This window comes from Palaemon carinicauda, chromosome 4 (genome assembly GCF_036898095.1).
Source record: "Palaemon carinicauda isolate YSFRI2023 chromosome 4, ASM3689809v2, whole genome shotgun sequence".
NCBI classification, from domain to species: domain Eukaryota; kingdom Metazoa; phylum Arthropoda; class Malacostraca; order Decapoda; family Palaemonidae; genus Palaemon; species Palaemon carinicauda.
Genome location: NC_090728.1, coordinates 94,633,136 through 94,648,894, shown reverse-complemented (window position 1 = coordinate 94,648,894; position 15,759 = coordinate 94,633,136). Strand labels below are relative to the sequence as shown.

At 45.7% G+C, this 15,759-nt stretch overlaps 1 protein-coding gene across 5 annotated transcripts in view; it reads left to right on the top strand.

Annotated features, from left to right (window-relative positions):
• The window catches only part of LOC137640067 (ubiquitin carboxyl-terminal hydrolase 20-like), a 318,666-nt gene that overhangs the window by 84,913 nt on the left and 217,994 nt on the right, over positions 1 to 15,759 (top strand). For all 5 annotated transcript variants that reach the window (XM_068372501.1, XM_068372497.1, XM_068372498.1 and 2 more), the window contains exon 3: positions 13,472 to 13,660. In XM_068372501.1, the coding sequence (XP_068228602.1) occupies positions 13,472 to 13,660 (189 nt within the window). The remainder of the gene's footprint in view (positions 1 to 13,471; positions 13,661 to 15,759) is intronic.

The following is a 15,759-nucleotide window of genomic DNA, read 5'->3' as shown; positions in this document are numbered from 1 at the left end:
CATCAATGCCTCCATGGAAATTACCAGAGATATCTTTTTGTAAATATCTTATAGGAGATAAGAAGAATATGTCAGACCTAGAAGCCAGGTCTCTTTTTAATAAACATGTTAAAGAACATAGAGGATCAACTTTTATCTATACTGATGGCTCCAAATCTGATGCTGGCGTTTGATTTGGGGTACATAGTAATGGTTTTAATTTTAGAGGTGCACTTCCTCTGACCGCTTCCATATTTACTGCCGAACTGTATGGCATATTAACCGCTATTGAGAAAATAGCCTTGGAGAAGTAGGGTAATTTTACAATTTTTAGTGATGCAAGGAGTGTCCTTCAAGCTATAGAAGTTTTTAATTCTAATAACCCTCTAGTTTTAAAGATTTTAGAATGGCTTTTTATTATTGGACGGAGAGTTATAACAGTTCGATTTTGTTGGGTTCCAGCACATGTAGGTGTGTGTGGGAATGAGAAGGTAGATTCACTGGCTAAGAATGCTGCATCTGAGTTGCTGCCAAGAAGGTATCCCATTCCCTGTAATGATTTCTTACCCGACATCAAGAAATTGGTTTGCAATAAATGGCAACAGCAATGGGATAGCCTAGATGGCAATAAAATGTGAGAGGTAAAAAATGTCATATCTTCTTGGAGGTATAATATGATGCCCCGAAAATGGGAGACGTCTCTTTGTCGTCTCCGTATTGGTCACACTCGGTTGACACATGAGTTTCTGCTGAAGGGCCAACAGCAACCGTATTGTGACGTCTGTTTAGTACCTCTAACAATGAGGCATTTGTTGACCGAATGCCCCAATTATAACAACTTAAGGAATAGATATTTGTTTGAGGCTCGAGGTGAGGGTGGCAGGTTCATCCTTGCCAAGATTCTTGGACATGATGTGTCCTACTATGCAAGTGGCATCTTTAGATTTATTCCAGAAGCAGGTCTTCTGAAAACCATTTTGATTTTATGACATTCAACTTTTATGATTTTAATTGAATACTCTTATGTTTTTTTTTTTTTTTTTTTTGTATACATAAACTAAATGATATCGGCGTCAATGACCTTAGATGTCAGGATGCCTGAAAACTTTAAATCAATCAATCAATCAATCCTCACTTTCCTGCGCCCTCCTGTGCAGTTACGGTCCCGGATCCATGCGTCAGCTCTTGCCAAAGAGTCAATGCTCACAGATCCAATGCACCAGCTCTTGCCTAAGAACCAGCGCTTGGCTGCTCTCCAGGCAGATATTAAGCACCAGCGTCATCCTGTGTGCCATCGCTCCAGACTCACCTACACACTTGCGCAATTGTCAATAAAAAGGAATAAAACTTTTTGGACATGTCACCATTGCCCCATTCCTCCCCGCAAGCACATAAACATTGCCACCGGGAAAAGAGAAATAAGGCTCTACAGAAGGATTCAAGATCCCAAAAATTCCATCCTACAAGGGAATCGAAAAGGGGAATCCTTGGTCCCTGTCTCTTCTGAAGTTTCTTTTTTCCTTGACAGACCACCGGCAGCAAACAGGAAAGCATCAACAGACTGATCTCTAGATCACTGTTTGCTGATGGCTAGTTCACAGTTTACTGATCGTTAGGTCGCCGATCACCAGATCGCCAATTGCTAGCTCAATGCTGATCTTTGACCTCTAGTCCCTCCAAGGACTAACGATCTCCACTTGCTAGCATTTCCAATCATCGATTGCTAGTCAATAACCAGTCATCAGCTTGCTGATCACTAGATCACCTATGGGCAGCTCATCTTTCTTCGATCATTGAACTCAGCTCGCTGATCTCTGACCAGCCCATATTCAGCTTGCTCATCTCTGACCATACCGGGTGGACCATAATCAGCTTGCTGATCTCGAACTCACCATCGGCTCGCAGACCACTGATTCATCGGTCATCGGTTATTTGCCAGCAGTTCGTCACTCGAACTTACTAGTCAACCGCTTCCTGTAGTTCCTAGATCAGAAGTTATACAACATACTTCTCGCTACTGGCCGTTTGCCATCACACTAAAGTGATCGGTAAGCGTTCGACAACCCTCATCAATGGCTTGCCAACAGGGAACTACTTGCGAGCACTCTCCAACTGCACAGTAACATGATACCCAACAGTTAACCATTGATTAACATTCGCCAGATTGATTCTATTCCAAGGAATAGCATCAATCCCATGAGGGCGCGTGGTAAGGCTAAGCATGGCCTTCCTTTTAAAGAAATTCTCTCTCAGAAAAGAATTCTTACACCGGGTATCGCGCCTGATCCTTTACAACACGAGTCAAGACTCCAGCGTCGACAGTCTTCCATGCAAAAGGATCAGCAAGGAGCTGTCCCTTTGGGTCATTGTCCACACCATGTTGGAGTTCGATCAAGGGCTAAGACCTCAGTTCTTCATTTGCACACTGAACCTAAAGAATACTTACTCCCAGGTCCAAACCATCCATCTAGGAAGGTTGGAAGATTAAGTCTAAACAAACAAGAAACACCAGTTCAAGGCACTGTGCTTCGGTCTTTCCACTACACCCATCTTGGTCTCACAGGATCGGCTTCTGTCTCCGCTTTCTCGGGACGACTGACTGACCTTAGCAGACTCAGTGGCAACCTTGCATTAACACTGGAACTTCTGAAGTCCTTTTACCAAGATCCAGTGATCAGGGCAAACCTACAGAAATCTTCCCTACTTCCCTCCCAGGAGACTGGTGTATCTGGGAATGATTCTAAACACCAATCTCCACAAAAACCTTCTCGAAACGAGAACGACTTCCATTCCGGGAGACTTGAGTCTGAAAAGGAAGAAAGGAGGGACCATAGTGCTGCACCACATGACTTCAACCCTCTGGACAGAGCCCGAAGGTACCTTCACTTAAATCTCCTAAGAGATGAAGGCCAACTTTTCGGTCCTTCAACAGCCTCATCGGTTCCTAACAGACCACTCAGTGATGTGATGGACGACACCACACACCTCATAGAAACTCACATCGACAAGCAAGTAGGAACTGGCTTGTAGCGTCTTCCCATCTAATAGTATAAACACTAAGATGGGCCAAAGTCCGTTCGGTACCACTTTCAGCCCGCTTCATTCCAGACTGGAAGAACGTGCTTGCCGATAATCTATGCACAGCATCTCAGATCAGGTATACCGAATGTACTTTGGATCACCATGTAGCCAACAGAGTCCCGACTTTACGAGGTCCTCCAACTAGGGGGTCTGTTTGCAATGCTCCTGAATCTCAGGCTACCGTTGCTCACCAGCCCTAGACCCCAAGGCTCTCTGGCAACAACGGTGGGTGCAACAATGATGTTTATGTCTCGTCCCTGTTTTATCTGGAGAAGGGTACTCAACAAGGCTAGAACATCGGTCAACCTCTCAAGGACTCTCCTAGCTCCGGTATGGCATTATGCAGAACGGTCTCCAAACCTTTTGCAACTCCTGATAGAGCCTCCATGAGAACCCTTTCCACATAACAGACAACCCACTTCGACACCTACCGCAAGCTATAGCTTTGCTATGATTGTACGCCTGAAGACTACCCAATACCTCTTTGCGAAAAGGTTGTCTAGATGTCTGAGGAATTCCTCAGTATCAGTCTACCAGGCAGTATCACGTCTTGTGTGGTTGGCGTTATGTGAAAGTGTCTCTCCACTCGATACCTCGATTTCAACAATAGCGGAATCCTCGAGTATATGCAAGAGGAAAAGACCCCCTATTCATTTTCGACAGGTAAAGATGACCACTCAACCTTGATCCTTCACCTTCAAACTGAAAGAAAGGGACACCCTCTTATGGATAGACTTTTCCTAACTCTTACGGACTTACAACTTGCCTTTCCCCGGTCGGAATTGAGACCTTCCTCTCAGAACATGATTGAAATCTCCGATCCCTAAAGGGACCTCCTTGTGTTCCACTTCACCAGGCAACAAATTTTCTCCTGATTTAAGGACACAATGTTCCTACACACTCAGACAGCAACCATACGAGTCAAGGAACTTCATGGTCTCTCTTAAGACATCGGCCATTATTGAGAAGGGTGAAAGACAATGTTCATTTTATGAATAGAACTTACCTGGCAGTTATATATATATAGCTAATTATCTCTATTTATCTCTATTTCGGCAGAATTTTTCTAAAACTAGGCAACCGCCTTGTGGTGGTTGGGTGGTAACACCCGTTAAAGGGTGGTAGGAGGAATCATTCCCGTTTTCTGTTCTTCAGTTCATCTCTGCCGGCCGGATCGACAACACGTTGGTCCGTCATTAAGAGTTTTTCTTCGCTTTCCCTGCTCGGTGTACCAGTCTGCTTTTTTGGTGAAGTACTCTGATTTGGGGTTTTGGCGATCGTTGTATTTTGTTTTCTCTTAGCTTTTTTGCTGTTTTTCATTATGAGTGAAAAGAGTCATTACCGTATCTGTGCGAATGAGGAATGTAAGGTGAGACTACCGAAAATGGCGGTAGACCCTCACACCGTTTGTTCTAATTGTAGGGGTTTTGTTTGTGCCCTTGATAATAGGTGCGGGGAATGTAAGGTTTTGGATGAGAAAGATTGGTTAATTATGAAGCGCTATGTGCGTAAGCTAGAGCTCGATAGAGTTAGGAGAGCTTCTAGGTCTAAGTCTAAGTCTGTTAGTGGTAAGGAAGACGAACTTAGCGTAGATTTAGCTATTGATCCTATTACTGATTCCTCTTTGGAAGTTGATCCTTCCCTTGAGGTAGTAACTCCTGCACCTCCTACAGGTTCCGTATCTACGGATGACCCTCGGTACGCTAGCCTGGCGGCCGAGTTGAAGGCCATTAAAGAACAACTGGAGGCCTTTAAAGGTAAGGAAAGTGAAAGTGCTTGTGTTAGTGCAGTGGAGGTGGCGACTGACCGAATCTGTCATACCCCTAGGCCTAGACCTCTACCAAGCTCCCAGGACCAAGGGAGAAGGTACGTCGATGACCGAAAGGGGGTGAGAGGTACGTACCCTCGGTCAGCCGTCGCCTCAGACAGTCCTGTTGTCGATTCCCAGGCTGCTCTTGACCGTCACGGGAAAGACGTGTCGGATGTGTTGTTTTCTTCTCCGAATTCGTCCAGACGTAAATGGAAGTTTGAAGCTTCAAGACCTACTAAGAGGAGATGGAACCGCGACGAACGGTCTCGTTCTTTCTCTCCCGGTTCTAGCAGTTATGAACCTTGTCCGTCGGAGGAGGATTTCGACTCTGTGCCTGTGAAAAGGGCGAAGCCTGCTGCCGAAGATCCTCCCCCTTCCACGAGTGTTATTCGTCAGCCCCCCCCTTCGGGGCCGCAAGACCCAGCTGATGTTGCTAAATCCTTTATGTCTGTCATGCAGGAACAACTTTTGACTTTAGTACAAGCCTTTAGCCGCCCTCACGCCCAGTCTGACAGACGTAAAGACGACTCGTTGCCGATTAAGAAGTCTGCTTCTAAGAGAGAACGGAGTTCTTCTTTAAAGAAAACTTCTCCCTCTCTACGCCAGGATGAGGAATGTGTGCTTTCGCCAGGCGATACTTCTTCGCGATACCAGGGTGATACGTTTTCTCGTTCTCGATACCGGGACGATACCTTATCGAACGATGCTGCTTCTCGTTCTCGATGCCAAGACGATACCGCCTCCCGTTCACGTTACCAGCACGATACCTCCTCTCGTTCGCTTCGCCACGACGATACCTCCTCTCGTTCGCTTCGCAACGACGATACCTCCTCTCGTTCACGACGCCACGACGATACCGACCCTAGTTCTCGACGCCACGACGATACCGCCTCTCGTTCACGACGCCACGACGATACCGCCTCTCATTCTCGCCGCCACGACGATACCGCCTCTCGCTCTCGACGTCAGAACGACTCTGCCTCTCGTTCTCGGTCCCAGGGCGATACCACCCTACCTCTTCGGGACGATACTGCCTCTCGTCCCAAGGATTCTTCTAGCGCGGGACTCCAGGATGCAACCCGTCTTTTGCAGGATGATGCCTTTGATTTGCCCTTGTCGGGTTCTAAGGATCCTTCTCTTTCGAAGGATATTGCAGATGTGGATCAGGACCTCGAGGATTTTTCTGATGACGATGATAATCCTGCCGACGCTGTGGGAGATTACAAAGTTCTCTCTCGCTCCCTTCTTGAACTTTTTGGAGAGGAATTCCAACCTGCTGCCCCTCAATCTCCTCAGTCCCAATTTAACAAAAAGAAGGCCAAGAAACAGTCGGCCTTCATCAAGATGAAGCTGTCTATCTCCGCAAAGAAGGCTCTCACGAAGATTGATGACTGGATGATGGAGCGGAGACAAACAGTTAAGACTTCCTTCTCGTTTCCACCAGCTCGTCTTGCTTCAAGAGCGGGTATATGGTATGCAACTGGAGAACCTTTGGGTCTGGGAGTGCCTTCCTCCTCCAAGGATGACTCTGGTTTAGTGGACTCTGCTAGAAGGCATGCTCTCAACTCAGCCAAGGTCATGTGGTCGATGTCGGAGCTGGATCATCTCGTCAAAGGTATTTTTAGAGCCTTTGAGGTTTTTAGTTTCCTAGACTGGTCGCTTGGGACTCTCGCAAGGAAAACTGAACAGATGGAAGGATCTAGGGACCTTACCAGTATTATGTCCTGTATGGATAAGGCCCTCAGAGATGGGGCGAATGAGTTGGCTGCTCTGTTCTCAGCTGGGGTCCTAAAGAAGAGAGCTCTGCTTTGCTCTTTTGCTTCTAGGTCTGTTACCAATGCACAAAAGTCTGAGCTTCTTTACGCCCCCCTCTCTCAACATCTTTTTCCCGAGTCCCTGGTTAATGACATTACGCGTTCTCTGGCCCAAAAAGCCACCCAAGACCTTTTATCTCGTTCTGCTCGTAAGCCCTTGGCAGCCCCTCCTTCTTCTTTGAAACGGGAGGAAAGGAGATTCCAGCAGCCCTTTCGGGGAAGGACTACTTCAAGACCAGATTTTAGAGGGAGAAGGCAAGAATCAGGACCAAGATCTACCAGGGGTTCTTTCAGACCTTGCTCCAGAAAATGAAGTTCGTCTCCTCCAGACAGTAGGCGCAAGACTGTCAGGTTTTTGGCAGTCTTGGAAGAGGAGAGGGGCGGACACCTGGTCCCTCTCAGTCATCAAGGAAGGATACAAGATCCCCTTTCTGAAAAAACCTCCTCTCGCAGATGCTCCGCTGGCCTTAGTAGCCCGGTACTCAGATCCGGGGAAAGAGAAGGCCCTAGTAGACCTTGTCAACCAAATGCTAGACAAGGGGGCGATAGAACCGGTTCGGGATCTATCCTCCCCAGGCTTTTACAATCGCCTGTTTCTGGTCCCCAAGAACTCGGGCGGATGGAGACCCGTCCTGGATGTCAGCGCTCTCAACGTATTTGTGGAGAAGACAAAGTTCTCCATGGAGACGACTCAGTCGGTGCTGGCGTCAGTACGTCCAGGGGACTGGATGGTGTCCCTCGACTTGCAGGACGCATTTTTCCATGTCCCCATCCATCCGACTTCGAGGAAGTACCTGAGATTTGTAATGCAGGGCAAGTGCTTCCAATTCAGAGCTCTTTGCTTCGGTCTCAGCACGGCTCCTCAAGTCTTCACCAGGGTAATAGCGAATGTGTCGGGTTGGCTGCATCAGGAGGGGATAAGGATATCCTTCTATCTGGACGATTGGCTGATTCGTTCACGATCGAGGGAGAAATGTCTGGAGGATTTACGGAAGACTTTTATGATGGCTCAAGATCTAGGCCTGGTCATCAACAGGGAGAAGTCTCAGATCAGACCGAATCAGACTATTCTCTATTTGGGGATAGTTCTGAATTCAGTTCTTTTTCGGGCTTCTCCCTCTCAGGAAAGACAGACCAAGTGTCTCGTAAAAGTCAGAACTTTCCTGGACAAGAAGAGATGCACAGCGAAGGAGTGGATGAGTTTGCTGGGGACTCTATCCTCCCTCGAACAGTTTTTCTCTCTGGGGAGACTCCACCTAAGGCCTCTTCAGCACTTTCTTTCGAAGACGTGGAACAGAAAGATGCAGGAAGACTCCTTTTCCTTCCCCATTCCAATAGAAGTCAAGACTCTTCTGAAGTGGTGGCTGGACCCAACCTTGTTAGGGGAAGGGATTTCCTTACACAAGAAGAACCCAGACCTAGTGTTGTTTTCAGACGCATCAGAGTCAGGCTGGGGGGCAACACTAGGAAGCAAGGAGGTCTCAGGCTATTGGGAAGGAATTCAGCTGGGATGGCACATCAACAACAAGGAGCTGATGGCCATTTTTCTGGGGCTAAAGGCCTTCAAGGACTTGGTGTCTGGGAAGATTGTGGAGGTCAACTCAGACAACACCACAGCTCTTGCTTACATCAGGAAGCAAGGAGGGACTCACTCTCTGTCTCTGTTCGAGACAGCAAGAGAGCTCCTTCTTTGGGCGAAGGAGAACAGGATAAACCTGCTGACGAGGTTTGTTCAGGGACAGAAGAATGTGAGGGCGGACATGCTCAGCAGGAAAGGGCAGGTCCTTCCCACAGAATGGACCCTCAACCAACAGGTCTGTCAGAGTCTCTGGAGGCTGTGGGGGAGACCCCTCTTCGATCTTTTCGCCTCCAACTTATCCAAGAGGATCCCCATCTATTGCTCCCTAGTTCCGGACAGAGAGGCAATAGCAGTAGACGCCTTTTTGATGGATTGGACGGGGATGGACACTTATGCTTTTCCCCCGTTCAAGATCATCAATCTGGTAGTCAGGAAATTCGCCCTCCTCGATTCGGGACGGATGATCCTGATAGCTCCGTTCTGGCCGATGAGGGAATGGTTCACGGAGGTGGTGGACTTGTTGATGGACTTTCCAAGAAGCCTCCCTGCAAGTCCAAATCTGCTCAGACAACCCCACTTCGAGAGATATCATCAAAACCCCCTCGCTCTCAATCTGACTGCCTTCAGACTATCGAGAAGCTCGTCAGATCGAGAGGCTTTTCAGCGCAAGCTGCGAAAGCTATCGCCAGAGCGAGGAGGGTCTCTTCGCAGAGGGTCTACCAGTCCAAGTGGGAGACTTTTAGGGCTTGGTGTAGGAAGCACAAGATTTCCTCATCCACTACCTCTGTGAGCCAGATTGCGGATTTCTTGTTGTACCTCAGACAGGACGCTAAGCTAGCTGTGTCCACTATCAAAGGGTACAAAAGTATGTTCTCTTCCGTCTGTCGGCATAGAGGCTTGGACTTGTCTCGCGATAAGGACTTACATGACCTCTTGAAGTCTTTTGAGACGACCAAGCAGACCCAGTTAAAGCCCCCTTCTTGGAACCTTGATGTGGTTCTTAAATTTCTGTGCACCAAGAGATTTGAGCCCATCTCACAGGCTCCCCTTAGGGAGGTTACCAAGAAGACCCTCTTTCTTTTGGCCTTAGCAACAGCTAAAAGAGTTAGTGAAGTCCATGCAATTGAAAAACAGGTAGGCTTCAATCTGAATGGGGCAGTTTGTGCCTTGAGATTAGACTTTCTCGCTAAGAACGAGAACCCTTCCAAGCCCTGGCCGAGGACCTTTGAGGTTCCTAACTTGACCAACCTAGTGGGTCAAGAGCAAGAGAGGCTGCTCTGTCCAGTACGAGCCCTCAAGACCTACTTGTCTCTCACGAAAAGTGTGAGAGGCTCTTCTAGCTCCCTGTGGTGTTCTGTGAAAGATCCTCAAAAGCCCCTTTCCAAGAACGCTTTGTCCTTTTTCCTGAGGGAAGTGATAAGAGAAGCGCATCTCTTGTGTGAGGAGGAACACTTCGGACGTTTAAAAGTGCAAGCTCACGAAGTGAGGGCCATTGCGACCTCGCTTGCTTACCGCAAGAACATGTCGCTCCGTCAAATTATGGATGCGACATTCTGGAGGAGCCACTCTGTGTTCGCCTCTCATTACCTCAGAGAGGTGAGGGTGGATTATGAGAAATGTTTTACCTTGGGACCATACGTAGCTACGGCTTCTGTATTAGGCAAAGGAGTTACTACCTCCCCTCAACCTTAGTTTTGTTTACTTGTGCATAGGTTGGTGTATTTTTTATTGGTTGTCTGAGGACTTCGACTTGTGTACAGTCACCTCAGTCTAGTTAGATAATTTTTATCTACTTTGCAAATGTTAGGTGGTTGGTTTGGTAAAGTTGCGGTTTTTTATTTTGGGCAATAGGTAGTCCTGAAGTCTAGTCAGATTGTTGGTCTCACCCCGTTGACAGACTCGATTGAGTGTTTTCAGCACTGCAGGTCACATCCTGGCTGACACTCCTAAGGGAAAGCGACTCAAGAGGCAGGAACCTTTGAAGTCAGCTACCTTAGCAGGTAAGGAATCAAGGTGTTTATTTATCCTACAGCTTTTTTGGTTGTTTCCCCAACGATGTTACTGTCTATCACCCTCCTCCAAGTGTGTTAATCAGCTATGTATATATAACTGCCAGGTAAGTTCTATTCATAAAAATGGAGTTTTTATGATAAAACAAAGTTTTATGAATACTTACCTGGCAGTTATATATACATTCGAAGGCCCACCCACCTCCCCTCAGGAGACAGGTCGGGCATAGATGAACTGAAGAACAGAAAACGGGAATGATTCCTCCTACCACCCTTTAACGGGTGTTACCACCCAACCACCACAAGGCGGTTGCCTAGTTTTAGAAAAATTCTGCCGAAATAGAGATAAATAGAGATAATTAGCTATATATATATAACTGCCAGGTAAGTATTCATAAAACTTTGTTTTATCATAAAAACTCCATGTTTCGTCCCTGAGTATGTCACCTGACACAGTCTCCAGAGGTGACGGATCCTACACAAGTCTCAATTAGGTAACGGACGATCCAGATCATCCGTTACTGTACCCAGGGTAAGGTATGAGACTTTACCTAAAGGAAACGGCAACAGCCTGCCCGGGTCCCTCCTCTTGTCAGCACTGGGAGAGACTAGAGGAGGATCACCGAAACATAATGTCGACATGACGACTCACAGTATCAGGGGCATAACTATGCCCCTGGTCCTTCTTAGCAGATTACTCTGTGATGCAGGTTTTACAAGAAAGGATGGGAATGCTCCAGGTGACTTTCACAACCTTTCTCCTGCAAGACGTGACCCACAGGAACTCGATAAGATCTCTATCGGTTTGGTGGTGGCTGCACAACAGCTGGTTGTATACCTCAAGCTCCTTATTGGACAAGTAGCAGAAGGTTGAGGGCACTGTTACCTGGTTTTAGTCTGCGTGAATGAAAAGATTTGACTGGCTCTTATTCTTTTCTTCATCCTACCCTCTCGTGGGGAAAGCAGCATCCTGGGTTCTCTGCATAAGCTGACCTCAAACCACTGCAGGTAAACTATGCTCCCTTGTGTACCTAGTATTAAGCTAATACTGTTGCGTCCCCATACCCTAGCGAGGTGGTATTGGGAAGTCTTGGTTACATCAGGTTTTTCCTACAGAGACTCGGAATAACTTTACCTAGACAGTCACACTTCTACACGTCTCAACACAGCTTGCGTAAGTTGCAGACCTTGCGTAGCAAGGTTTAGCGAGGGCAGGGACTCCTTATTTTTGAGTACTAACATACCCAGATAAGGAGTCCCCGGGCAAAGCCCAAAGCCAGATTGAGAGGGACGTCCACCCTTCCTAATGACCCCTAATAAATAGCGAGGTTTGTATTCCAGTTACGGAACAAATGACAAATTCGTAGATAATTTGTATTTTTCCTAACTGTACAAACCTTAGCTATTTATACAAACTTGCCCGCCATCCCTATTTCCCTTGAAGTCCTACATCCAAGCAAAGTGACTAAATCACAGGTGTGTGAGGGGGAGTGGTAGCAAGCTACCTAGCGGTGTTGGTAGTTAACCCTCGCTAAATTTTAATGGCTCATCATTTCAGCTCCGCCGAAAGTATAACCCCTAATAAATAGCTAAGGTTTGTATAGTTAGGAACAATACAAATTATCTACGAATTTGTCATATTTAGATGATTCTACCACATTAATCCTTTCTTCTTCCAATTATATATCATCTTCCATTGCATATTCCCTTCTCATCATCTTTGTTTTTCTATTTATCTTGGCCCTACCTCCTGTGACATTTCATGCATTCTGGTAAACAAGGATTGCAAATCCTGTGGTTTTCTGCTAATAAGGACAGTGTCAGAATACTTTAGGTCAGCAATTTCCTATTACCAATCCAGTCCAATCCTTCTCCACCATCCCCAACTGTTCTATGCATTACAAAATCCATGACAACACATTCCCTTGGAGTACTCCGCTTTTCACTTGAAATTCATTTGATAGGACTCCATTAACATTAACTTTGCACTTGCTATGCTCATGAACAGATTTAATCTTATTTACACATTTAAGAGGAACTCCATCATAACACATGACTCTACTCAAAATTGGCTGGTGAACACTATCGAAGGCTTCTTTTTATAAAAGGATTGGCTTTTTATTCAAATCCATTCATCATATAATGATTGCCATCATTCTTCCCTCTCAAGTCTGCTGCTTCCCTTGAAATTCAATGGAAAAGTAATGGTCTTGACCAAATGTGAGGATCCACAAGACACCCAAGAATTGAAAATTCTTTTTTATGGACTCAGTGTACGTAATATGCATTTGTATGAAAAAATATACCATTAGAACTACACATCTTTTGTGAAGTACATGTATGAAAAAATATACCATTAAAAATACATATCTTTTGTGAAGTACAGTGGTTAAATCTGGGTTCCATGTCATGGTGATACAATCTTGTGAGAATGATTCACGATTTCCTATATATAGGAAGTTACTCAAACTCTTGGCTAACGGGCTATGTCTGGAAGTTAAATGAAAAAATTCATGTATGGAACATTGATCTGTATATTTTTCATGTTTGTTTGTCTGTAGAAAAGGCTTGTTGGGTAACCACTTTGGCTGTAATATGTATATAGTATGAGAAATTTTCATAAGATTTTGAGAATTCAGCAATATGGAGATTTTGCTGCCATCATAAATTGTCAAAATAATGGGGCTGCATTTGCATAATATTCTGTTGTGAATACTATATGATTGAAGTTTTTACAGAAAGAAAAAAAAATTGACCAGTACTAAAAGTGATGCCCATGGTCTGTGACTTTTTTGGTGGTTAGTCCCTTTAAATTCAAACTATTTAATATGGGTAGAATCTGCAATTTTGCAAAGTTAAGGTATAATGATTTACATTAGAAGTTAGCTACCATAGATATACTGTATAATAAGGTAATGTGTGCTCCTTTCATATATTTTATTTTATAGAATGAATTGTAATCTTGATAATTTTTATGTCTAGTAGAAAATCTTGGTAAACTTAGTAAACTTCATACTGTAAAGCATTAGATATAAAGTAATTCCCTCCTTGTAAATGGTATACTGTAGAAATTCATGCTTGCTTTTACTCCTGCTCAAATTTTGTTAATTATTGTGAATCAGAGCTCATAAGATGCACAGTTTCTAAGATCCTTTTTTAGTTGACACAACCCCCTCAATCCTCTGTCACTGCACTTCAGGGTACATGTGAATGGTGTGGTGCCAGCGGTTCCAGCTTATGGTTGTGTTTATATTCGGGATGCATGAGAGTAGGGTGCGGGGAGGCTCACCATGACCATTCAGCATCCCATAATAACCAGTTTCCATCTCATTGCATCACACTAAATCTCTCTAACTTGAGAGCTTGGTGCTACATGTGTGAAATGGAGGTAAGTGGGAAGAAGTGTAGTTCTTCATTCACTATAAGTTGTGATTCTTGAATTTCTGAAATGAAAGAAATTGGTTTTCCATTCAATCTTAGTACAGTTCTGTAGTTGTATGGGTTTCAATTCCACCCGGTTTTACTTTGGCTTTTGTGCTGTTATCATTTTTCTTTTGTAACATTAAGAAAAAGTATTTGTTCCGTAACTGAAATACAAACCACGCTATTTACATGGGGTAATTACTTCGGCGTAGCTGAATGACGAGCCATACAAATTTTAACGAGGGTTTACTACCCCTCCGCTAGTTAGCCCTCCCCCTCACACACACAGGTGAAAGGCTCACTTTACTTTTGGCTCAGATGGCGATCGGAAGTCTCTGCTCCCATCCTCACTTGACAGCCATTATTGTTTTGTCTTTATAACTGACCTTTTCTTATACTTAATATATTTAAACATTATTGATGTTTATATATATTTTTGTGTATAGAAAATAGTAAGTTTCCTTTGCTCTTGGTGTTGTGCGGTGTGTGTTGTGTACGTTTACGAGTGATCGCCGGCTTAGCCAGGCCACCACGATTCTCTTCTTGGTCACGGCCGTTCACTCCTAGGCCACCATGGTTGCCTTCGTGGAGTACGGCCCCTCTCTCGAGGTCGTTCACCTCTTACTCCGTACTACGCCTACGATAGCTTCTCAGGCCGAGTCGCTATTTCATTTTATTTGTCTCAATTATTTTTATGAATATAATTGTATTTTTAACTTTTCAGCCGGGGAACACGTCCCTTTGGGGGTCTGTGATCCTTGGAACATTCAAAGTCAGTTGCATAATTATTATGTTATAATTTCTGTTTTTTTGTTAAGTTTTTCATCCCCCCCCTCACCCGCAGTGGGGGAGGAGGGCTCATAACTACTTTCGTTCTTAGGTTTTACTTTCCCTCGGGGTTTCTCTTCGGAGTTTCACCCGGGGGATTTCCTGTTAAATAATTATTCTTTTTATTTTACAGTTTACGATGCTGTTTCTTCGTGCCTGTTGTGTGCCTTCGAAGTAGAGCTGTCCTTTTTATGCCTGGGGAGTCTGCTGTCGCCGCCGCCTCTCTAGGACATCCTAGAACGATAAGGAGGTTTGCCTCCTGGGTAGTTGTTAACTTCCCTTCTTACCTTCCCTGGTCCTTAGGCTGTTATGCTCCTGGGGCTGAGCGACCGCCCTTGTGACTTGCTAAAGGGGCTGAGTGGTTGCAAGGCCGGACCATGGTACTAGCGACTATGCTCTCGGGGCTGAGTGGTTGCTTCTGTAGCTATGTTCAAGGAGCTGAGCAGCTGCAAGATAAGTCTAGACCTCTCTCGTTTGCGAGGGAGGCCGCACTAAGGGCTCCTCTTCGGAGGATTGCTCCTTTTTTTCTCTTCTACGAAGTGTCTCCTCCCGTTCGCATGAGAGGACACTCACAGAGACTCCTCTTCGGAGGATTGTTCCTGTTTACGTCAGCTGATCTCACGGCCCTTCGGGGCTCCATCACCAGTCTCTTCTACGAAGCGCTCACCTCTCTCGTTCGCGAGAGAGGCCACTCATAGAGACTCCTCTTCGTAGGATTGTTCCTGTTGAAACAGCTTGCTGTTCAGTCACTAACACTTCGGTGTTTAGTGACAGGGAAACTACGGTTTCTCTTTTTTCCTTAACCATTCGGGGTCTCGGAGCTTTAGTTATGCAGTTCCCTTGGGCTCTCGTAACTTTAGTCACTTCTACACTTCGGTGATTAGTGACGAGGAAACTTCGGTTTCTCGTTGCGCTGACCCTTCGGGGTCTTGCAGCTAATCCCTTCGGAGCCTCACTACTCAGGCTACGTTAGACCTTTGGTCTCTCGTGCCCTCAGTGGACCTGCTGCCTGCTGTATCCGTTCCTGACTTGGGCGCCCACGCCCCCTGTTATCCAACGGGCTCCTCCCTCCGGGGCAGGAGAGACTTTCTCACATTGTGAGTAAGTCCCTTAAGTGCCAGGTACTCCCTGCGCGCCAATTTTCCCTTGCGCGCTAGCGCTCGGCTGTTCCTGCTGTTCCTGAGACTGCCTTCCAGAGACACCCTGTTCCAGTAATTCACTTAGGCTGCTACCAAC